Source organism: Oryx dammah, unplaced genomic scaffold (genome assembly GCF_014754425.2).
Source record: "Oryx dammah isolate SB20612 unplaced genomic scaffold, SCBI_Odam_1.1 HiC_scaffold_26, whole genome shotgun sequence".
In the NCBI taxonomy this organism is placed as follows: Eukaryota; Metazoa; Chordata; class Mammalia; order Artiodactyla; family Bovidae; genus Oryx; species Oryx dammah.
The window spans coordinates 80,746,339-80,772,355 of record NW_024070210.1 but is presented as its reverse complement, the minus strand read 5'-3'; the positions used below and the strand labels follow the sequence as shown (position 1 = coordinate 80,772,355).

Sequence of the window (26,017 nt, the reverse complement as noted above, 5' to 3'; positions counted from 1 at the left end):
ATCATGCCACCTGCAAAATAGAGTTACACAGTAAAAGGATTCGGGATTTTTAAAAAAATGTTTAAAAAAGCTAGTAACAGTCTTCTAAGAGGGGATCAGAGTAACTCATAGTCACCTGTCATTCATGAGTCCTGATCACAAATACTGTTGTTCTAATGCTGTTGGTCAGCAAGGTATTGAAGGGTCTGCTTTGGATGTGACTTCTCTCCCCTCTTAATGCCTTTTGTATCATCATCTTGTGTGTGCCTAAATTATAGCTAAATATATGAAGGCAGGGAACTGTCTGCCTTGTTTGTCACTGTCGTAGTTTGGCTTCCCCGAGAAACAGATGCTGGGACAAAAATTTAAGTGCAAGCAATTTATTTGAGAGGAGATTACAGGAAACACTGGTAGGAGAGGGAGGCAGGGAAGCCAAAAAAAGAATCATTACCAAGAAGTTATATCATGGGTAACTGGAGCCTGATCCCACAGGTGAAGCCTGGGGAACGGGATATTACACAAATCTGAGTTGTCCCACCTGAGGAGTGAGGAAATTGGGGTATTTATATCCCAGTTTCCATCAGTCATTGGTTGAGGGCAGTTCCTGTATAATAGTAATTGTATGTCAATGCAAAAAAAGATGAACCTTAATTCTCACTTCACTTCATGCAAACAATTTAATGCAAGGAGGATCATATGTCTAGATGTAAAAGACAGAACTATAAACTTTTCAAATGCAAACATAGGAGAATATATGTACAGCCTCAAAGTAGTCACAGATTTCTTAGGCAGGACACAAAAAGCACTAAAAAAAAAACAACCTTAAAAATTAATAAAATTGACTTCATTCAGAATTAAATACTTCTGCTCTTTGGAAAACATTGTTAAGAAAATGAAAGGACAAGTAATAGAATGGGAAGAGTATTTTCAACCCATATGTCTAACAACAAACTTGTATCTAGAATATATAAAGAACCCCCTACAAATCGGTAATGATAAAGATTTGAACACATACTTTATGAAATAAAATACACAAATGGCCAGTAAGCTGTTTGAAATGGGGCTCAACATAATTCAGTATCAGGGAAATGCAAATTAAAACCACAGTGAGATGTTACTATAGGTCCACTAGAGTTGCTAAAACTGAAAGGACTTGCCATGCAAATGTCAGCATGGATAACTAGAACTCTCATATTTTGCTGGTAGGAGTACAAAATGGTACAACCACTGTGAAGAACTCTTTGGCAGTTTTTTATGGGGTTAAACATATCTATCTCTAGAAACCAGCAATTCCACTCCTTGGTATTTAATGAAGATAAATGACAGCACATCTTTACAAAAAAAGACTAATACAAAAAATGTTTACAACAGCTTAAAAACCCAAGCAAACCAAACAATTCAAATGCCCATCATCAAGTGAGGAACAAATCGTGATATAATCATGTAACAGAATGTTATTCATCACTATAAAGAAATGAACTACTGGTTTATACAACACGGATGAAGCTAAAAGACAAAATTACACTGAACAAAAGAAGCAGATATAAAAGAATATATCCTGTGGTTTTATACATATATATATATATATATATATGGCTTCCCAGGTAGCTCAGTGGTAATACAGGAGGTCCAGAAGATGTGGGTTCAGTCCCTGGGTTGGGAAGATCCCTTGGAGGAGGAAATGGCAACCCACTCCAGTATTCTTCCCTGGAAAATCCCATGGACAGAGGAACCTGGCGGACTGTAGTCCATGGGGTTGCAAAGAGTTGGACACAATGGAGTGACTGAGCACATACATAGATGTATATGTATAAAGTCCAGGAATAAAAAGGCTTATCTACAGTGATTAAAGTCAGACCAATGGAAAAAAATCAGACCAATGGTTGCCCCTGGGAGTAGGAGACTGACTGGAAGGAGGCACTCCTAAGGAAACTTGGTGCTCCAAGTTCGGAAATGTTCCGTATCTTTTCCAGATGGTGCTTATATGAATGTACACAGCTGTTAAAACTTGCCCAATTGAATATTTAAGATCTGTGTTTTTTATTGTATAAAATTATATCTTAATAAATATTACAGACATATCTTTAAAAAAGAAAACACAATGGCCATTAAAAACATGGATTAATTTGTGTTCTGTCTACCCCACCCCCGCAGCTACACAGTCGTAAGCTTCAGGTGGACAGAACATCTGTTTTATCTTCTGTATTCCCAGCACCTACTACAGTGTCTTGGATCTCTTGAATGCTCAAATCACATTTGTTAATATCAGAGGTTTTAAAGAGCCTCTGTGCATTGAGCTGTGGCTTTGTATCTCCCTCTGCAGACATGATCCATTCTTGGCAGACGCTGGTGGCCCCAGAAGCTCGAGCACAGGTGCATTGTCTAGGAAGGGAGCTTGCAGGTGGGAGCCCAGCAGGGCCCTGGGTGTCCTTGGGCACTGACAGGGTCCCAACTGTGAGCACCATCTGCTCCTATGAAGGGTGTCTGACAGCATCCAGCCAGGGACCTGGAAGGTGAGCGCCTCTGAGATCGAATATGAGGCTCCCATCCCCATCCTCCTGCCTATGGGGGTGCATGGAAAGTCACTTTAACCCCACAAACAGAAAGTACCCACACATGTACTGCTTTGTAATTTACCAAGAATTTTCCCACAGATGATCTTACTTTATACTCCTTAAGACCCTGGAAGATTGGTATTGGCTAACTCTGTTTCACAGAGAGGTAAAGTGACATCCCAAGGTCACACAGCTGGCAAGTGGTAGAATTGGGATTCAAACCAAGTTTCTAACCATTTACTACTATATTAAATGCAGTACTGCTGCGTCATTTAAGGACCTTCAGAAGCCATTTCTCAAATCTGACCCCTTCAAGCTCTACTGGACTAATAGAAAGATAACTAACAAATACCCCTTATCTTGAATGCAAGTTATTCTACATGTCCCTCAAAGATGAGCCTGCCTGGACCACCACTGTGATAGTGTCACTTCTCTATGTCAATTTTCCATACTCTTCACCATCTACCAAGTAAAATTCACTCTCCTTAGCTGCTGTTCAGTGCTCTTCTGCCTAACTCATCTTTGTGGCCTCATCTTCCTTAAAACCCCTTGCATTCTGGCTGGTTATGTCACTATCCTCATCTCTGCAACTTTGCTCTTCAACTTGCCCTCCACCTGGAATACCAGTTTCATCCATTTTCCCTTGGGATGCTTTTACTGCCCTTTCAAGTTGGGACTAAAATGCCACTGCCATTCCAGATTGTAGAGTTTTACATTACCTGAATCCTTAAAGCGACTTTCACTGGGCATTAATGTCAAATATCATGTACCTCTCTTTGTCTTCTTTATTAGATCTTAAGGTCCTAGAAGGCTAGATTCATGCCTAACATATTTCCATAACCCCTGTAGTTACTAACATAGCTGTATACTGTAGACATTTAAAGGTGTTTTGTTGAGTGAATAAATGACCACTTCTCCAACCATGGCCTATGCATTTAATACCCTTTTAAATGCGTGGTTTAAAATTTTTTTTTTGCATTTTAACTTTATATATTGGATTAACACAGCTTCCATCTTCCATACACGATGCTTCCAATTTGACGCAGCCTGCTGCTGCTGCTGCTGCTAAGTCGCATCAGTCGTGTCCAATTCCGTGCGACCCCATAGACCGCAGCCCACCAGGCTCCCCCTGGTCCCTGGGATTCTCCAGGCAAGAACACTGGAGTGGGTTGCCATTTCCTTCTCCAAAGCATGAAAGTGAAAAGTGAAAGTGAAGTCCCTCAGTCATGTCCTACTCTTAGCGACGCCATGGACTGTAGCCTACCAGGCTCCTCTGTCCATGGGATTTTCCAGGCAAGAGTACTGGAGTGGGTTGCCAGTGCCTTCTCCGGACCCAGCCTGCATAGATACCCAAATTCTTTGCAAGTGGGGTGGACTCAAGAAGAGATTGCAGAGTCCACAGTTCTTCACCGGCTGCACAAATTGCTTCTACTCTCAGGACATTATTTTGAATCTCCATCTATTCCGTGAGGGTAATAATCTCTGTTTTGCTTTACCACAAGGTTGTTGAGAGAACAAATAACAGATGTAGAAGTGCTTTGTTGATTATAAATCATTCAGAATTGTTACTGAGTTGCACCTGCTGTTTGAGCCTCCCCTTTCATCGTTGGCAACATCCCACCCATTTGCTCCTCTCTTTTAAAGAGAACTGGACCTTCTGGAGGGAATATGTCTAGGGGCCGCAGGAATATGGGTTTCCTGACTGGTGGGTGGAACTGGGGCTGTGTTTTGGTGGGGTTGAGGTGGGCAGGGCTGTGTCATCTGAAAGGCTGCTGTGAAAAAGGAAACCACACTTTCCACATAGCGCACAGAGCTAGCCTAGTCCCAGTGTGTAGAAATCACAAACCCAGTTATCAGAAAGGTGTCAGAGCGGCAAAAGATGTCCCGGGCTGCCTGACAGAAGTTGAGGGCCAACTACCATTTATAAGCGTCACAGTTCCACTTCAAGGTGGAAGTTACACCACTTCGCCCTCCACGACGAGAAGATGCTCAAGGCCCAGAGCTACGCCCTTAACCAGAGGACAACCCCGACTCCCCATCCGCCCCACCCTCACACGAGTCTCTGGGGCTTGTCCATTGGCTTCCACTCTGGGGGAGGGTGGGCCTTGGGTCAATTCGCTTTCTGATTGGTTAGCTGCACCGATTGACAGGCGTGCTGCAGCTGCCCAAGCCAGGAAGAGAAACATGGCGGAGGCGGGAAAAGAGCTCCCAGGTCTCGGGTTACCAGTAGGAGACGCGGCACAGTGGCCTTTGCAGCGGTATGGCCGCTTCATGCCCTCAGGCACTGGGGAGCCGCCTGGGCCTGGCCAGGAAGCTGGGACGGCTTCTTCCCCTACCTGGAAGGTGAGGCCTGAGGGCGGGAAGGGTTGGGAGGCTCTCACCCGGCGCAGGGAAAGACGGACGACTGCAGCCTGGTTCCTGAGGCACTGTGTCTCCTCCATTGGCAGGTGGATTCTTAACCACTGGCCCACCTAGGAAGCCCCTACCTTGTTTCAGTTCAGTTCAGTTCAGTTGCTCAGTTGTGTCCAACTCTTTGCGACCCCATGAATCGCAGCACGCCAGGCCTCCGTGTCCATCACCAACTCCTGGAGTTCACTCAGACTCACGTCCATCGAGTCAGTGACGCCATCCAGCCATCTCATCTGCTGTCGTCCCCTTCTCCTCCTGCCCCCAATCCCTCCCAGCATCAGAGTCTTTTCCAATGAGTCAACTCTTCACGTGAGGTGGCCAAAGTACTGGAGTTTCAGCTTTAGCATCATTCCTTCCAAAGAAATCCCAGGGTTGATCTCCTTCAGAATGGACTGGTTGGATCTCCTTGCAGTCCAAGGGACTCTCAAGAGTCTTCTCCAACACCACAGTTCAAAAGCATCAATTCTTCAGCGCTCAGCTTTCTTCACAGTACAGCTCTCACATCCATACATGATCACAGGAAAAACCATAGCCTTGACTAGACGGACCTTAGTTGGCAAAGTAATGTCTCTGCTTTTGAATATACTATCTAGGTTGGTCATAACTTTTCTTCTAAGGAGTAAGCGTCTTTTAATTTCATGGCTGCAGTCACCATCTGCAGTGATTCTGGAGCCCAAAAAAATAAAGTCTGACACTGTTTCCACTGTTTCCCCATCTATTTGCCATGAAGTGATGGGACTGGATGCCATGATCTTCGTTTTCTGAATGTTGAGCTTTAAGCCAACTTTTACACTCTCCTCTTTCACTTTCATCAAGAAGCTTTTTAGTTCCTCTTCACTTTCTTCCATAAGGGTGGTGTCATCTGCATATCTGAGGTTATTGATATTTCTCCCGGCAATCTTGATTCCAGCTTGTGTTTCTTCCAGTCCAGCGTTTCTCATGATGTACTCTGCATATCAGTTAAATAAGCAGGGTGACAATATACAGCCTTGATGTATTCCTTTTCCTATTTGGAACCAGTCTGTTGTTCCATGTCCAGTTCTAACTGTTGCTTCCTGACCTGCATACAGATATCTCAAGAGGCAGGTCAGGTGGTCTGGTATTCCCATCTCTCTCAGAATTTTCCAGTTTATTGTGATCCACACAGTCAAAGGCTTTGGCATAGTCAATAAAGCAGAAATTACCTTGTTTACCTTATCTTAAATTGGAGATAATAATGGTACCCACTGGGTAGTGTGGTTGTGAATATATATATAGTATATATGTGAATATATATATAGTATATATACTACCCCACTGGGTAGTATGGTAGGTGAATATATATATAAATCACTCAAACAGTGCCTCGTATAAAGTTATATAAGTGTTTACCGATATTATCATTATTGTTTTCGTTTGTCCTGGTGATATGTTTTAATGCCACGGGTTGATGATCATTCACTTCCTTTTGGTCTGGTTTCACTATTGGATGTGGACCCTGTGGTTTTGGATTGTGCATGTGTATGTATGTTGGTATGATTTGGGCAGCAGTGAGTAGGAGAAAAATAAGAGAGCATGAATATTTCAGGTAGAGGATACAACATGTGCAAAGGCCCTGCACCTGTACAACCTCAGAGAGTGTAATGTACAGACAAATAAGTCTGGTGCTTAGACAACAAGGGGTCAGATAACACGGGATGAGGTTGTCTAGAGAGGTAGGCAGGTACCTTATGAACAATGTCCTAAAACCAATAGGAAGTCACTAAAGGATTTTAAATTGGAGCATTTTCTTCTTTGAAAGATCACTCTGGTTGAAGAGTGGAGACAGAATTGGAGACGAATACAAGTAGAGTTCAGAGGATTCCCCTGGAGAAGGGATAGGTTACCCATTCCAGTATTCTTGGGCTTCCCTGGTGGCTCAGATGGTAAAGAATCCACCTGCAATGCGGGAGACCTGGGTTTGATCCCTGGGTTGGGAAGATCCCCTTAAGGGGGACATGGCAACCCTCTCCAGAATTCTTGCCTGGAGAATCCCCATGGACAGAGGAGCCTGGCGGACTACAGTCCATGGGGTCTCAGAATCGGACATGACTTAGCAACTAAGTAACAACAACAGATAGAGTCAGGAGGATCACTTAAAATGCTTTTGCAGTGTGGTGGGCAATAGCTGATAATGACTTAGGAGGGCAAGGGTGGGAGGATAGGGAGGGAGAATGGCAGTAGAGATGGGGAGACCGGGCATGTTAAAGCTATGTTTTGGAGGCCAAAATGACAGGACTTGGAGACTGACTGGATATGAGTGGTGAGAATAAAGAGCTCCTGGGTTTCTGGCGGGAGCAACTGGATTGGGAAACATTGGAGGAAGAACAGTGAAGGAAAGATCCAAGACTTCAGTTTCAGATGTATTGGGTTTAAATGCATTTGTGCAGCATCCAAGTGGAGATGTTGAATGGAAAAACATCTGGGCTGGAGATGTAAATGTGTCATCAACATGAAGGTGACATTTATAGTTAAGAGATGATACAAGATTTCAGGACCAAGCTTCAAGGTAGGTATAACAGGACAAGTAGAGGGAACCGAGTCCCTAAAGCAGATTGCCAAGGGTCAGAGAGTTGGGAGATACCAGGAAAAGGCAGATCCATCAAAGCTACAAAAGATTATTACAAGAGGGAGAGAACAATTAACTTTGTTGAATGATGCTGCAGAGTGAAGAATAATGATGACTAAGGTATGTCCATTGGATTTAGCAACATGAAGATCCTTAATGGTTTTTACCAAGAGAAGTTTCAGTAGAATGAAGGGGGTGGAAGCCAGATAGGGTGGCCTGAAGAGTAACTGGTAAGTGAGAAAGTGTGACCAATTTGTGTGGACAATTCTTCTGAGAGATTTGGCTGTAAATGTGAGTAGAGATGGGGCATAATTAATTGTTCACCAATTTCTAGACTATTAGAGCTAAGACCATTAAAAAAGGCATTAAATACTTAGTTGTATTCTGTAGAGCATATCCTGAGAAATTGTAGTAGTTGTTATTCAGTCACTAAGTCATGTCTGACTGTTCACAACCCCATGGACTGTAGCACTCCAGGCTCCTTTGTCCTCCACCTTCTCCCGGAGTTTGCTCAGATTCATGTCAGTGAGTCGGTGATGCTATCTAACCATCTCATCCTCTGCCCCCCACCACCACCCTTTTCCTTTTGCCTTCATCAGGGTTTTTCCCAGCATCAGGGTCTTTCCCAGCATCAGGGTCTTTTCTTCCAGCGTATCTTTTTGCCTTTAATACTGTCTATGGGGTTCTCCAGGCAAGAATACTGGAATGGGTTGCCTTTTCCTCCTCCAGTGGACCATGTTTTGTTAGAACTCATTATGACCTGTTTGTCTTGGGTGGTCCTGCAGGGCATGGCTCATATCTTCATTGAGTTATGGAAGCCACTTTTCCATAACAAAGCTGTGATCCATGAAGGGGAAGTTGTAGTATAGCTTGCAAATGCAAAATTGAATGAATAATGTTAGGTCAAAGAATCACTAATCTATAATAGGATCTTGAAAGAATGGAAACATTTGAGGACATAATTAATTGTTGAAATTGCCCAACAGGTTCCTTAATACCATCTCTTCACACCCTTATAATTCTTTCTCCTCAAGCATCTTTGTTGGGTGCACAGCCTCAGATGCAACTGGGTAACTATTAGACTCCTATCTTGCAACCTGGAGGTCAGGGACATTAGACCATTTTAAGGAGTTATTACATTTCTTTCCTCTTCTTTGCAAGGCTCTTTATAATTGCTTATAAGGAGCAGCACTTTTCAACAGTTTTCAAATGTTTGGCATAAAGCCACAGGTACAGTGACAAGAGATGAGGTTTGCTTTTGCAGTGCTTTTGAAAACTGAACATTTGTACTTTCCTTTGAATCTGTGCCGAACCATCCTACCTGCTGTGATCAGTTTCAGCCTAGGTCTGTCATTTTGGGAGGGAAAAACGAAAGAGAAAACAAGATTTGTTCTATTTTATGTGTTCTGTGCCTATTGTGCAATAGTAATGATAAAAGATGAGGCATCTAAAGTACTGCACTAAGTCCCATGTGAATTTCTTATTTTAAAAATGTGGTACCTGCAGTAAGAAAAAAAAATGTGTGTTAGGTAAAACATAAAAATATATTATTTTGGAGAATAGAATCATTCTGGTCTTTTTTTCTCTAGGGGACTTTTTAAGTTCAACCTTGGTTGAATCTATTTTGAGTTTTTTCATTTTTTCCTAAAATTGTGGGGAGAATCTGATTTCCTGCTACTGTTCTATATAGTTGTTTAATGACAAAGAAGACTTTCATCACAATGGGCACAGTGCTAAGGCAAAAATGTTGATTAAGAGAAAAAAATGAATAGTACAACAAGTTTAGTACTTCTAAGACTTTGAGTCATGGTTGAGAGGTAAGGTTAAGTCTGAGATATCTTAGACTATGGAATGTATATGTATATTGATTTATTTGTCTGAATTGAATTATTCTTATGAAAAGTTACTATCTGTAGATAAGCTAACCACAGTTTGGAAGCAAATAAACTTTTTTTTAAATTGAAGGATAATTGCTTTACAGAATTTTGTTGTTTTCTGTCAAACCTCAACATGAATCCTCTCCCTTTTGAACCTCCCTCCCCATTCCACCCCTCTAGGTTGATTCAGAACCCCTGTTTGACTTTCCTGAGCCATACAGCAAATTCCTGTTGGCTATCTGTTTTCATACGGTAATATAAGTTTCCACATTATTCTTTCCATATATCTCACCCTCACCTCCCCTCTCCCCATGTCCATAAGTCTATTCTCTGTCTGTTTCTCCATTGCTGCCCTGTAAATAAATTCTTCAGTACCATTTTTCTAGATTCCGTATATGTGCATTAGAATATGATATTTATCTTTCTCTTTCTGATTCACTTCACTCTGTTTAATAGGTTCTAGGTTCATCCACCTCATCAGAACTGACTCAAATGCGTTCCTTTTTATGGCTGAGTAGTAGTCTATTGTGAATATGTACCACAACTTCTTTATCCATTCATCTGTTGATGGGCCTCTTCTTGCTTCCATGTTCTAGCTATTGTAAACAGTGCTGCAGTGAACAATGGGATACATGTGTCTTTTTCAATCCTGGTTTCCTCAGGGTATATGCCTAGGAGTGGGATTGCTGGGTCATATGGTGGATTTATGGAGAAGGCCATGGCAACCCACTCCAGTACTCTTGCCTGGAAAATCTCATGGACGGAGGAGCCTGGTAGGCTGCAGTCCATGGGATCGCTGACGGTCAGACACGACTGAGCGACTTCACTTTCACTTTTCACTTTCATGCATTGGAGAAGGAAATGGCAACCCACTCCAGTGTTCTTGCCTGGAGAATCCCAGGGACAGAGTAGCCTGGTGGGCTGCCGTCTATGGGGTCGCACAGAGTCAGACATGACTGAAGTGACTTAGCAGCATGGTGGTTTTATTCCTAGTTTTTTAAGGAATCTCTATACTGTCTTCCACAGTGGCTGTATCAATTTACATTCCCACCGACAGTGCAAGAGCACAAATAAACTTTTTGTAATACTGCGAAAAAAGTGTGAAAAAAAATCAACACTTTAGAGACTTACTTGGTGGACCAGTGGCTAAGTCTCCCGGCTCCCAATGCAGGGGGCCCAGGTTCAACCCATGGTCAGAGAACTAGCTCTCACATGCCGCAACTAAGAGTTCCATGCCAAAGATCGAAGATTCTGCATCCTACAACTAAGACCCAGTCCAGTTAAATAAGTCAATATTTAAAAAATCAACAGTTTAGGACTGTGCTACTCAGATGTCAGTGTGCATATCCATCATTTTGTAAATCCTGACTTAGTAGGTCTGTTGTGGGCAGTGAAATTCTGTAGTTCTAACAAACTTCCAGGTGATACGGGCTATTGGTTCAAGGACCATACTTTGCAGAGTAGGAGTTTAGAAGACCCTGAATAAAATGGCAACCCTATAGTAAAATTAATAAAAATGAATTTGTGGGGTTATGAGGTAAGGCAATAAGATTAATAATGAATATGCAAATATTTTATTAATAGGGTTAATATTTAAACCATCTGTCATTTAAGTGGAATGAGCAAATTAAATACATCTTGAACTTGATTTTAATTCCTTACATCTGTTAGCCCAGCCTTTCTGAAAGAATTATCATAAATAATAACAGATTGGTCTGTTTTATGTATTTTATGGTTGAATGTAATTTAGTCTACTAATTTGAGAATAATTTTGAAAGGTGATGTTAATTGCAAGTTGCTTTTAAATTAAAGTTATACCACATTTTCCACACTCCAAGGATTTCTCAGACATGCCCTAATTGGTTGACACCGTCTTTTTTCCTTTCAAAAGGGGGAAAAAATCCTTTAGTTTTTATAGAAGGAACTTAAAATAATTGCCCTACTTAGAAGTTAACAAGAAATAGAAAATGAAGTTTGTACTTAAAATGAACTTTTAAATGCAGATTCAACATGAGATATACTTTGGGTCCTCTTAACAGCATCCTTTGTTTCTTTGTATTTCATGTGCCTACATATTACCTAGCATATGATAGGTGCTCAGTAAATATTTGACTGTGTGGTAGCTTACTTTTCTTAAGATAGTGTGATAATTATGATGTGATGATTTAGTTGCTCAGTTGCACCTGACTCTTGTGACCCCATGGACTGTAGCATGCCTGGTTCCTCTGTCCGTGGAATTTTTTAGGCAAGAATACTGGAGTGGGTTGCTATTTCCTTTTCCAGGGTATCTTCCAGACCCAGGATCGAACCTGGATCTCCTACATTGCTGGTGGTCTCCTGCATTGCAGGCAGATTCTTTACCGACTGATCTACCCAAGAAGATATTTCTACTATGATGTGATAGCTACTATTTATTGTTTATTTTGGTGTATTTCTTACAGCAGTCCTATGAAGCAAATGTTATTGTACCATTTTATAGATAAGGGAACTAAAACTCAGAGAGGTTCAGTGACTTCCCAGGAACACAGAGAACTTCAGAGAGAATTCACACCCTGGTTTTCATGCCTCTAAAACTTGTCCCTTTAACCACTATGCTGTTTGTCTTAGAACTGTTAATATTTCATATGGGAACTAGCAGTTCAGTAATATAGATGAGGAATTTTGAGATTAACACACAGGGTGAAAAATGATAAATGATTGTAGCTTTTTTTTTTTAAGGAAAGTTTAAGATTCAGTAAAACCCCAAGAAAATTATTTTTGAAAATAGTGAAGTAGTAGTTCTTCTTTGCCTACCTGGTAATTTTCGATTGGATGCCTGATGTGAATTTTGTCCTATTAGGTGCAGGATATTTTTGGATTCCTATAAATACTCTTGAGCTTTTTGCTAGGATAAGTTATTTGGAAGCAGTGTGATCCTTTCAAGTCTTGCTTTTGAGCTTTGTCAGGTGTGACCAGAGCAGCATTTGATCTGGAGATCGTTTTTTTTTCCCCTTCAACTCTTCAACATACATGCTCTACCCAGTGTCCTTACATTGTGAGATTTCTCTCTCTGGCTGATAAGAACAGACCCTATTCCCTGCTCTGTGTGAGCACTCAGAATTGTTCCTGAACTCCTTTCAGGTGGTTCTTTGCCCAGGCTCTGGGCATTTGCTCCCACATGTGTATATGCTGAAGATTTGAGGAGGGGTCTCTCTTGGTGTGGCGCTCTACTCTCCAAATCCCAGCTTGCAAACTCACCCTGGCCTTCCTGGACTTGAGACTCCGTCCCCTCCACTTAGGGACAGCTAGCAAGGCTCTGCCTGTGCTCCTTCTTGTAGTTTGGCCTGGAAACTTTCTCCAAGAAGTATTCTAGGTCAATGATAAGACCCACTTCCTTTTTTCTGTTATTTCTCAGGAATCGTGTCCTTTATTACTTGGTATCCAGTGTCTTAAAAACCGTTGTTTCCTTGTGCAGCTTTGTAGTTGTTTCAGGCAGGAAGGCAGATGGTCCCTGTTATATACAATAGTTTGACCAGAAGTGCACGTCCATAGTGGGCCATTTGATTCAGCCCCATTTTGTCATTTTCCAATTCAGTTCATCAATTCAACAAAAATTACTGAATTATCTACTGGGTACTTGTCATTTACTTGGTCACTAGAGAAGCTGTGGAACTATCCTTGTGTTGCATCACAGTCTTCAAATACTGGGGCACTTGAGTACAGGATTGCACGTAGGGTCTGGTCACTGAAGTGGTGTTTCTCAGGGCGCAGTGGGCAGACTGTTTTCACCAGTCCCTTGAGGCGCTGGCTGAAGATGCAGATTCATCGTTCCTGCGCTAGGCCTAAAATCAAAGTCTCTGAGGATGGCTCTCTAAGTGATTCTTAGGTACTGCAGTCTGTCTTCAGGCCCCGCTTCTGAAGGAAAGCTGAGGGAGAGGGAACAGTTGATAAAGTAATACTGATATTGTTCAATGATTTATAATTTATGTGTTAATTTCATAAACCTCTTCCCACCAGTTCTCACATTTAAGATCTCTGTTTAAGTCTTATTACCCTTTAATACACAAGAAGCTGAGCTGGGCTAGGCTAAATAGCTTGCCAAAGGTTTACCAAGGAGTGGAAGAACTGCTTCTAGAACTCTTGTCTTTAAGCCATTCTGCTGTACACTGCTGCTTCCTCCAGTGGTACCTCCTTTTATGAAGATGCAGAGGGGTCATCAAGAATTATTATTCTTTGATGTAGGTTGCTTTTTTAAAAAGTTGACAGATTATGTTGTTTTTATTAGTATTAAGATTGGCTGTGAATAACAGAAAATGCAAAATAACAACGGATTAAATAAAATGAAAGTTTATTATTTACATAACAGCACAGGGCTGGTATGATACTCCACAGTGTCAGGAAATGAGAATCCTTCTATTTTGTTCTCTGCTATGCATGGCTGTGGTCTCATAGTCCACAATAGAACTGATATTCTGTATGGCCTGGTGGAGGAAGGGATGAGGAAGTAGACAAAGGGTTCATACCTGCTGTACCGTAAGGAAGTTTCTGGTTAGTTGCTGCATGACACTTTCTGCTATAGCCAGAACTTAGACCTATGGTTGTCTTAACTATATGAACAGCTGGCATATGTAGTCTGAATTCCATGATATCATGTGTCCGTCTGAAAATCAGGGGCTCTCTTAGCATATATGAAAGAAAATGGTTATTGGAAAGCAACTGGAAGTCTCAGCTAAGAAATGACAACTTATTCCTGGTTGGAACTCAAAAAGCATTTCTAATAACAACAGCAACAAGCAAAAAAAACTTATTTAGTACATAATTACTGTATGTCAGTACCTATAAAGGTGATTGGCAGACACCTCCCAAATCTTTATTGAATCAAGGAATCAAGGTCAGGTATTCTGATAAGTATCTGATTTTGCATTATATCATTTAAGCTTCTGATGACCCTATGAGGTAGTTATTACTGTTTGTATTTTATAGATGAGGAAGTAAGTGTACTTGAAAGTTGCAAAACAAGGATTTGATCCTAAATCTTTCTATTCCAGATAGTGCCTTTTTTAAAAGTAGTAGTCATTAGTGTTGTTCACCAGATTATACTAAGACTGCATATCCCTGGTCTCTTGGAAGTTGTGTGTCATGTGACTGGTTTTGACCAGTGAAAGGTGAGCAGATGAGCAGAAGGTGCCTATGGAATGTGCAGGAGCTTTAAGAGCCAGTGGATGGTTCATCATCTTCTTTCTCTTTGCTACAGCATGGCAAGTATTGGCTGCCCTGTCAGGGTAAGTCCTCTAGTGAGAATGATAGGTAGTGTGAGGTAGGGCGGGAAGACAGGTAGGAGAAGGATGCATGGGTAGTGTGAGTGAGAAATAAAACCTTTTCTTTGGGGAGTTGTTAATTTCTACAGCACAATCTAGCCTACATCTGACTGATACAGAAATAATTTTTATAATTGTGGTTGTTTAATTGAATTGTATGTCACATACAGTATACATTGTAGATTGCTTAGGCTTTTGTGGAAGGATCTTCTAACAGATGTTCTAACATTTTTTTTTTCTTTTGACAAAATCATCACTTGTTCCAAAGTACCAGATTATAAATACATATTTCCAACTCTGTTCTCCTTAAAAAACAAAAAGTTAATTTGATTGTGTAACAGACATAGTTTTCATAGAGGCTATGGCTTGTTCGCAAACATTTAAGGTAGAATTTATCTAGGCAAATATTTTGAAGAATATTTTTTCAGTTTAGTGGTTGAAGAAGTCTCAGAAGTTATAGTTTAAAATGAGGTCCGAGAAAATAAAAATTCACTTATGTTTAGGATTTGTTCCCTGCCTGCTATGTGCCGGATACCGTTCAGGGCTCTGTTTAGAGATGATTAAAGCATCACCATTGGAAGATCTGACTTCCCTGGTGGCTCAGATGGTAAAGCGTCTGTCTACAAATGCGGGAGACCTGGGTTCGATCCCTGGGTTGGGAAGATCCCCTGGAGAAGGAAATGGCAATCCACTCCAGGACTATTGCCTGGAAAATCCCATGGACAGAGGAGCCTGGTAGGCTACAGTCCATGGGGTCGCAAAGAGTCGGACACAACTGAGTGACTTCACTGCATTGGAAGATCTAGCCAGTTAAGCTCAAGTACCTGCTTATTTGGAATACAGGGTGCTTTTCACCTAAAAATGACAATATGGCATCTGAGAAATAAAGTGTTTCTTTACCTCAGATTTAGAAAAACAGTTTGGATATTGGAACTGTTGTAGCTGTGAATGAACCTTGTTAGTGAATAAATAGAAGATAATGACTATGAAGATAGCGAGGCAGGTGCAGAGACCTAGGATAGTTGTGCCAGCGGAAGGTGCTGCTTTCTGGTATGCTGCTGCCAAAGTTGCTTCGGTCGTATCCAGCTCTTTGCAGCCCTATGGACCATAGCCCACCTGTCTGTGGGATTCTCCAGGCAAGAACACCAGAATGGATTGCCATTCCCTCCTCCAGAGGATCTTCCCGACCCAGGGATGGAACCTGCGTCTCTTATGTGTCCGGCTTTGGTAGGCAGGTTCTTTACCACTAGCGCCTCCTGGGAAACCCTACTTTCTAGTATAATTGATGATTTTTATAGTATTTATTAGTTTGGGAGATTTTCAAGGATTTCTAAATGTATTGGAGAAATGTCCTATAACTGTTTTATAGAAAGATCAATAACCAGAGGGTCCTTGAGTAGTAATCAGGACATAAAGATCTTATTCCTCTGTTGGAAGGTAGGTATTTGAGTAAATATATTCCACTTACAGCTAGTAATCAAGGTGAACAAGTGAACTTCAATAGCTAGGTTTAAAAGCACTTGAAAATTTTACAGTCATTAATTTTATTGGATATATGTGGTAAAAAGAAGGGGAATCACATTTCTTGCTCTAATGCATGAGATCATGTTTTTAGACTCTAAAGAAAAAACAAATTCCCCAGATATATTTTTTTGGTTTGGGTGTTATGCTCTTAATAATTGTGTGTGTTTTTGTTATTGTTAACACTTTGCATTTCTGTGAAACATCAAAACCAAAATACTGAATTTTACAGTTTGGTAATGGGTGTGTAGCAGGACCACTTTAATTAGCATAACATACCCTACAAGTTTGTTGAAATAATTTATGAGGCTCTTTAGCTACCAAGAGTGAGTAAGGAGGCAGCTAATAGTCTGCTTAACAACTTCACACATTTCTATACTTTATGGTGCATAAATCAACAGTTTGGGCCAGTGTAGCCTTTCATGTAAATATAATTTAAGTACATTTGAAGTACTTTTCTATATTTTCATATATTTCTTTTAATCTTTCTGCTAGTTTTAGATTAGTCCTATAGTACATTCTTGCAGAAATACATGAATTTAAAATAGAAGACTCTCTGATCATTTCACCAATATATTAATATAAGTTGTGCCTGAAAAGCCTGCTTGTGATAGGCACGCTCTGTATCTCAGTGTGTACTACTGTGTTGATGGCAAAATACTGCATAGCCAGAGGTCAGGTTGATGTAAATCTTTCTTTTCCCAGTTTTATTGCCATATAACTGACATTAACAGTGTATAAACTTAAGATGTACAAAATAATGATTTGATATATGTATATATTGTGAAATGATTGCCACAGTAAATTTAGTTAACCTCCATCACCTCACATAGTGACATGTTTTTCCCTTGTGATGAGAACTTTTAAAATCTATATTTAAAAAAATACAAATAAAAAATAAAAAGTAAGAATAAATAAATAAATTTAAAAAAAAATCTGTCAGCAATTTTCAAATATACAATACAGTATTGCTAGCTGCAGTCATGATGTTTTACATCTCCAGAACTTTTTTTTTTCCAGAACTTATTTATCATATAACTGGAAGTTTGTACCTTTTGACCACCCCTACCCATGTTGCTCACTACCCTCTATTTTTCACCAGTTTGTCCTGTTGTTGTGAATTTGTTTTTTTTTCTTTTTTAATTCCACTGTGATATCATCCAGTATTTGTCTTTCTCTGACTTATTTCACTTAGCATAATACTCTCAGGGTTCATTCATGTTGTCACAAATGGCAGGATTTGTTTCCTTTTTTTTAATGGCCCAGTAGTAGTCTACTGTGTATGTGTGTATCCACACCATATTTTTTTAATTCATTCATCTGTTGGTGGACACTTAAACAGTTAAATAATGCTGCAGTGAACCTAGGGGTACAGATACCTCTTTGAAATAGTGATTTTGTTTCCTTATGATGTATTCCACACAGAAGTAGAGTTGCTAGACCACGTGGTAGTTCTACTTTTAACTTTTTTTTTTTAGGAAGCTCAATACCGTTTTCCATGGTGGCTGTCCCAGTTTACACTCCCACCAGCAGTGCACAAGGGTTCCCTTTCTCTACATCCTACCAGCACTTGTTACCTCTTTGTCTTTTTGATAATATTAATAGCCATTCTGACAAACAGGAGGTGATATCTTATTGTGTTTTAGATTTTATTTCTCTGATGGTTAGTGATGTTGAGCACCTGTATCTGTTGGACTTGAACTAGTTCTTTAGAAAAATGTTTTTTCAGGTCCTTTTCCCATTTTAAAATTGAATTAATTGCTTTTATGCTATTAATTGGTATGAACTCCTTGTATATTTTTTAATATGAGCCCCATGTAAGTTAGGTGGTGTGCAAATATTTTCATCCAGAGCTTGTCTTTTCATTTTGTTGGTCATTTTTTGATGTACAGAAGTTTGTTGGTTTGATGTAGTTTCAGTTGTTTATTTTTGCTTTTGTTGCTTGTGCTTTTTTTAATATCCAAAAAAAAATCATTGCTGGGACCAGAGTCAAGGAGCTTTTTCCCGTTGTTTTCTTCTAGAAGTTTTATGGTATCAGGTCTTACATTGAAGTCTTTAACTCATTTTGAGTTAAATTTGTTAAATTTGTGAGTGATGTAAGATAGGGGTCTAGTTTCATTATTTTACATGTGAGTATCCAATTTTCCCAGTATCGTTTATTGAAGAGACTTGTCTTTTCTCCATTGAGTATTCTTGGCTCCCTTGTCAAGTATTAGTTGATTTGTATATAAATGGGTTTATTTCTGGGTTCTCTGTTGTGTTCCATTGGTTTATGTGTCTGTTTTTTTTTTCCTGTGCCATAATACTGTTTTGATGTCCTAAATCTTAAGCCACTAGAAAGAGAAGATATGAATGTGATGTTCTGACACCTTAAAATGATCTTTTTCTGTGACGACTTTATCATTAAAAATAGCTTTTTAAAAAATTTTCTGTTGTGCTAATGTGAACATTGCAGCAAAATGCTAAATTATCACCCATTAAAAATATTTCTCAAGAGCCATAAATAAGTAAGTTTTTTCTCAGATTCCTGGATTGTATTAGGCATTATAATATTTGGAATTTCTCGGATGGGTTAGGTTACTTCATGTAGTACCCTACTACATGTAAGCTGAATGCTTTTCTTACCGTTGCTTCTGCTTAATCAACAAAAAATCCTTAGGTAAAGCTTCTGATTATGCTTGAATTTCTTTAATAAAGGTAGATAGAAGAGTATAGTAGACTCACACATCCATATTAACAGCTTCAACAGTTACCAACTCATGGTCAATCTAGCTTCATTGACATTCTTTCCAGGTCCATCATGTTATTTTTTTAAATATTTACTTATTTATTTGACTGTGCCTGGTGTTGGTTGCAGCATATGGGATCTAGTTCCCTGACCAGAGATGGAACCTGGGCCCTCTGTACTGGGAGCATGGAGTCTTAACCACTGGACCACCAGGGCAGTCCCCATTATGTTATTTTGAAGCACATCTCAGCCATCTTACCGTTTCATCAAATATTTTAGTTTATATCTCTAAAAGATAGAAACTTTAAGAACCCCACAATCATAATACCATTTTTTACTCTAAAAAAAAAAGTTCCTTGATATTATCAAATAGTCAGTGCTCAAATTTCTAATAGTCTAATAAGTTTAATAATTCTTTTAAACAGGACCATACATAGTGATTGATTAGTATTTGTTTTAATCTTTGAGGTTTCTTCCTATGTCTTCCTGATCTACCTCTCTTCCTTCCTTGCAATTTATTTGTTGAAGAAACTGAGTTCTGAAGAGTTTCTGACTTTATGATTTTGTGACTGCATCTCTGGAGTACAATTAATGTGATCCTTAGTTCTCTGTATTTCTTGTGAATTGATAAATGAGTCCAGAGGCTTGATAAAATTCAGATTCAGTTTTTTTTGTTTTGGGGGTTTTATGGCTAGACTACCTGGTGCTGCTGCTGCTAAGTCGCTTCAGTCATGTCCAACTCTGTGCGACCCCATAAACGGCAGCCCACCAGGCTCCTCCGTCCCTGGGATTTTCCAGGCAAGAACACTGGAGTGGGTTGCCATTTCCTTCTCCAGTGCATGAAAGTAACTACCTATTAGAAGTGTGTAACGCCTATCCATGTCTCTGGAGTTGCAGCTGTTGCAGCACAACGTTGTTTTTGTTGTTCAGTCTCTCAGTCATGACCACTCTTTGCGACCCCAGGGACTGCAGCACACCAGGCTTCCCTGTCCTTCACCATCTCCTGGAGCTTGCTCAAACTCATGTCCATTAAGTCAGTGAGGCCACCCAACCATCTGGTCCTCTGTTGTCCCCTTCTCCTCCTGCCTTCAATCTTTCCCAGCATCAGGGTCTTTTCTAATCAATTGGCTCTTCACATCAGGTGGCCAGAGTATTGGAGCTTCAGCATCAGTCTTTCCAATGAATATTCAGGGTTGATTTTCTTTAGGATTGACTGGTTTGATCTCCTTACTGTCAGGGACTCTCAAGAGTCTTCTTCAACACCACAGTTCAAAGGCATGAATGCTTGGGCATTCAGCCTTCTTTATGGGCCAAATGTCACATCCATACCTGACTACTGGAAAAACCATAGCTTTGACTATAATACCTTTGTCTGCAAAGTAATATCTCTGCTTTTTAATATGCTATCTAGGTTGGTCACGGCTTTTCTTCAAGGAGCAAGTGTCTTTTAATTTCATGGCTGCAGTCACCATCTGCAGTGATTTTGGAGCCCAAGAAAATAGTCTGTCACTGTTTCCATTGTTTCCCCATCTGTTTGCTATGAAGTGATGGAACTGGATGCCGTGATCTTCGTTTTCTCAATGTTGAGTTTTAAGCCAGCTTTTTCACTCTCCTCTTTCACTTTTATCAAGAGGCTGCTTAGTTCCTCTTCGCTTTCTACCATAAGGGTGGTGTCATCTTTGTATCTCTGGTTATTGATATTTCTCCCTGCAATCTTGTTTTCAGCTTGTGTTTCTTCCAGCCCAGTGTTTCTCATGATGTACTCTGCATATAATTTAAATAAGCGGGGTGACAGTATACAGCCCTGATGTACTGCTTTCCCAATTTGGAACCAGTCTGTTGTTCCATGTCCAGTTCTGTTGCTTCTTGACCTGCATACACATTTCTCAGGAGGCAGGTCAGCTGCTCTGGTATTCCCATCTCTTTAAGAATTTTCCACAGTTTGTTGTGATCCACACAGTCAAAGGCTGTAGCATAGTCAATGAAACAGAAGTAGGTAATTGTTCTGCTATTTGTTTAATCATTGCCTTTACTCCGTCTGTTTCTCTTCTTCCATTTTAGCTCCTGTTTTTAAGGTTTGTTCTCCTGTGGCTGAGTCTTTGTTCCACATTATCTTGTACATGTGATTTCTTCCTCTTTGTAGTTACGCTCTGTGTTTCTGAATATTTCTCCTACTTGATCGTTCAGACCATTAATTTGGTCTCACCAGTGTCCATCCATTCTTCAGTTAAGCTACTGAATTTTTATATTTTATTTGTAAAGCATGTTTCTAGCTCCAAGACTCATTAAATGTTATTTATAATAATTATTATTTTTTGGCTCAAGTTGTTGTTGATCTCCTGCTGCAGTTTTTTTTTTTTTCTTTTTTACTGCTAGGAGCCACATGTTCTGTGTTTTCTGTTTGTTCTTTGTCTCTTTAGTCTATTTGATATGTTGTTATTTTCCTTAACTTATGCCTTTTCTTACCTTTGGGGCTCAAGCCCAATATACCTTACATGTTAAATGTTGGAAAGTGCATGAGTCTCACCTTCTAGATCTTCTGCAGAGGAGTACAAAGAACTCAGCTGAGTAAGTTGCCCAGCTCCACTATGACTCCTTAGAGGCTGGGAGAGCATTTGGAATTTCAGAATACACAGGCTAATCTTCTGGCGTAATCGACCAATTTCTATTGGTTAAACTCTCTCCCAAGAACTGGGGCATTCCTGCCTTTGCCCTCTGGCTACTTGCTTAGGCTTGGGTCTCCACTCTCAACAAGGGGGAAAACACACCAGCTCTTTTCATCTGGATTCTGAGACTCAGCCCACTTTTCTAGCCCACTTGGATGCTTATTGTAATAACTCTTGCCTGGAAAATCCCATGGACAGAGGAGCCTGGTAGGCTGCCGTCCATGGGGTCGCTAAGAGTTGGTCATGACTAAGCGACTTCACTTTCACTTTTCACTTTCATGCATTGGAGAAGGAAATGGCAATCCACTCCAGTATTCTTGCCTGGAGAATCCCAGGGACAGAGGAGCCTAGTGGGCTGCCATCTATGGGGTCACACAGAGTCGGACACGACTGAAGCAACTTAGCAGCAGCAGCAGCAGCAAGGAAAGGTAATTGGTGTTTGGGTTGGGTTTGGGAAGGGAAGACTGCAGGAATGCAATCAAATTATATTTTTTCTTGAACCTCTTAGAAGTCTTAGATTAGACATTTTCAAGCTCTGCTGCTGCTGCTGCTAAGTCGCTTCAGTCGTGTCCGACTCTGTGTGACCCCATAGACGGAAGCCCACCAGGCTCCCCCGTCCCTGGGATTCTCCAGGCAAGAACACTGGAGTGGGTTGCCATTTCCTTCTCCAATGCATGAAAGTGAAAAGTGAAAGGGAAGTCGCTCAGTCGTGTCCGACTTAGCGACCCCATGGACGGCAGCCTACCCAGCTCCTTCGTCCATGGGATATTCTAGGCAAGAGTACTGGAGTGGGGTGCCATTGCCTTCTCCGTTTCAAGCTCAACATACTGTATAAATATCTTTTAGATGAAATATTGCAAAATGTATGAAAAACAGTAACTGCGGAATCACCAGAAATCTTCAAATCTTTTTGCTCAAGCCTCACCTCAGTGATGCCCACATTGACTACCCTATTTATATAGTAACATCCATGCCCTGTCTTTAAAACCCCCCCACCTCTTACCCTGCTTTGTTTGTTCTTTAGTGCCTAGCACTTTCTTATATACCAGATAATTTACTTATTTATTTATGTTCAGTGGTGTGTCTAGAACATCTGAAGCCCAAAATGGATAATTTTTAACACTTTCCTCTCCTAAATGATGAAATTATTTTCACAAAAATTTCACAAATAAAATTATTTATTATGCAAACAGCAAAAATTCTTTGATTGAGATTCATTTTCATAAGCATGGCAGTAAGATAACTAAGGAAAAGGAAATGCACACTATAGTATAAGGCAGGAAAAGAAAGCACAAATGCTCAGCCAGTTGTTCTTATATCTATTGAACAGCTAAATGTTTGAACTTTGCTTCTTTGGTTAGAGGCTGATATTTTATGTAATTAATTTATTTGAGAAGTGATTTTAAAAAGTAAAACTGAAAATCTCCACGGGTACAATTTAGGCAACTAATGATAAAATTGCTGATATGTTTTATTCTCTTTTTGTTATTTAGTTTGGAAACATTTAACAGTTTTTAAAGAATAATATTTTAATATTAAAAGCATTATTCAAATTTAGTAAAATATTTTGAGTGTGAACTAAAATTTGCACTTGCCAAACAAAAACATTCTACCTTGTTGCTTGCACTTTGGTTGTTTTAAAATTTTAAACACAAATATAAATGCCAAAGAGAAGGTTCCATGAAATGACAGCTTTCTAGTAACTCAGGTTTTGTTTCCTAGTCTTTATAATCCCTGTGCTGTCATTGTTTATTTTGAATCTATGATTTAAATGTAGAAGAATGTTGTACCACAGGGTTGAAATGAAGTGCATCCTGAGAAAGGCTTTGAGACAAGAACTTTGCAGCAAGCTTGAAGTATATCAAAGCCTTGTGAGCTTCTCTTGAAGCAGATATATGTGGTTAAGTCTGCATATATGTGTGCCAACTTGATAACTGGGAGTTTTCCAGATGAATGTCTATGTAGGAAACAAAGTTTATTAAAGAATAAATAATAAAAATCTGAAAATTTGAATCTTAGGTAATGTATTGTTTAAACTCAGCAGTTGTTTAGAACTTAGATCGACAAAAGATTTTTTTCAGGGAGGGGTATTTCATCAGTGACACTGATTAGACTTGCTAGCATTGGGCGGTAATAAAGAGCAGCTGCTTTTTAGTGAGTTCCACTCTTGTTTATAGATGCTCAACAAAGCATTGCTTGCTGCCTGCACCGGGGTTGACAGCTCTCACCCTCCCACTCTTACTATGCCACTGATTACACTTACTGTTTCCTATTGTATGTACCTTGTCTGCACGTCATCCTGCATTAGATCCAGGAGGGCAGCTCATGTTTTGTTCAGTGATGTAGCCCATCTAAAAAAATGCTTCTGAGCGTCAGTTAGGTGCTCAGTAAATATTTATTGAATGAGCAGATGAATCAATGAAGCGGTCAAGGATATTCCTTTCTATGTTTTTTTTTTTCTTTCTTTCCCAAACTCTTAGAGAGCAATACATAGTAGGTACTTGTTAACTGACTGACCTAAACACTTGGTTTACGGCCTCTTTTTTGGACCCTTGAGTTTCCACATGAATTCTAGAATCAGCTTGTTAATTTCTTCAAAAGAATTTAAGATTTTATTATTGCTGTAACAAATTGCCACAGACTTAGTGACTTAAAAAAAACCCCAAACTTTGTTTGTTTACACTTTGCTTACAGTTCTGGAGGTCAGAAGTCTAAAACAGGTCTTAAAAGGCTAAAATTAGGGTGTCAGCAGGGCTCCATTTCTTCCGGAGGCTTTAGGGGAGACTGTTTCTTCCCTGTTCCAGCTTCTAGAGGCTACCTGAGTTCCTTGCCTTCTACTACCCTTCCACCTTCAAAGCCAGCAATCACGTTTCCTTCTTTGACTCTCAACTCTTCTGCCTCCTTCTTTCCCTTATAGGGACTGTTAGGATTCCACTGGGCCCGTCTGGAAAATCCAGAATACTTTCTTGTCTCTAGATCCTTAACTTAATCACATCTGCAAAGTCCCCTTTGCCATGTAAGATAAGATATTTAGAGATTCCAGGGATAATGTCAGGAAGCTTTGGTGGGGATTATTATTCTGCCTATGTCAGCATTTGCAGCATTTAATGATATTAAAATTTCCTACCTGTGAACAAAGTGTCTCTCTCCATATATTTACTGTATATTAAATTTCTGTCAGTTTTCAGCTTGTAGATCTTTTATTCTTTTTGTCATATTTATGTTAATACCTAACTAGTTCATATTTTTCATGCTGTTGTAAATTTTGATGTTTTTAAAATCCCAGATTCCAGTTGTGCTTTACTAGTTTGTATATATTTAGTTTTCATTTATTGATTTTGTATTCTGTAGTTGTTCTAAAATTCATTTGTTAGTTCTAGGGAAGTAAATTGGATTTTCTATATAAATGATCTTGTTATCTGTGAATTAAGATAGTTAAGACAGTTTTTCATCTTTCTTTCTAGTCTGAGTGCTTTTTATTTCTTTTTCTTGCCTAATTTCAGTGGTTAGAACTTCCAATACAGTGTCAAATAGAAGTGGTGATATTCTTGTCCCTTATCTTAGAGAGAAAGCTTTTAGTCTTTCACTGTTAATCATGATGCTAACTATAGTTTTTTCATAAATGCCCTTCATCAACTTGAGGAAGTTCCTTCTATTCCTGGTTTGCTGATTTTTTTTTTTTTTAACTCGGGAATGGATACTGAATATTGTCAAATGTCTTTTGTATATGCGTTCATTTATTGAGCAGTGATCCTGTGATTTTTCTTTTTTAGTTTATTAACATGGTGAATTACATTCAGTTCAAAATAATTCCTAATTTCTTTCTTAATTTCTTATTTACCCATGGGTTATTTAGAAGTTCAGTTCAGTCACTCAGCGGTGTCCCACTCTTTGCGACCCCATGGACTGCAGCATGCCAGGCTTTCGTGTCCATCACCAACTCCCAGAGCTTACTCTAACTCATGTCCATTGAGTCAGTGATGCCATCCAACCATCTCATCCTCTCTTGTCCCCTTCTCCTCCTGCCTTCAATCTTTCCCAGTATCAGGGTCTTTTCCAGTGAGTCAGTTCTTCACATCAGGTGGCCAAAGTATTGGAGTTTCAGCTTCAGCATCAGTGCTTCCAGTGAATATCCAGGACTGATTTCCTTTAGAATGGACTGGTTGGATCTCCTTGCAGTCCAAGAGATTCTCAAGAGTCTTCACCAACACCACAGTTCAAAAGCATAATTGTTCAGTGCTCAGCTTTCTTTATAGTCCAACTTTATAGTATTTAGAAGTACATTGTCTAGTTCCAAAATATTTGGGAACCTTTTCAGAGATCTTTCTGTTTCTGATTTCTAACTTAATTTGTGCTCAGAGAACATGCTTTAAAATTTACTAAGACTTGTTTTATGGC

The 26,017-nt window shown here is 39.8% G+C and overlaps 1 protein-coding gene across 1 annotated transcript in view; it reads left to right on the top strand.

Annotated features, from left to right (window-relative positions):
- Window positions 1–4,703: 4,703 nt before the first annotated feature.
- The window catches only part of REC114 (REC114 meiotic recombination protein), a 112,345-nt gene continuing 91,031 nt past the window's right edge, over window positions 4,704–26,017 (top strand). The window contains exon 1 of the mRNA XM_040227380.1: window positions 4,704–4,877. Coding sequence (XP_040083314.1) covers window positions 4,719–4,877 — 159 coding nt within the window. The 5' untranslated portion in view covers window positions 4,704–4,718. The remainder of the gene's footprint in view (window positions 4,878–26,017) is intronic.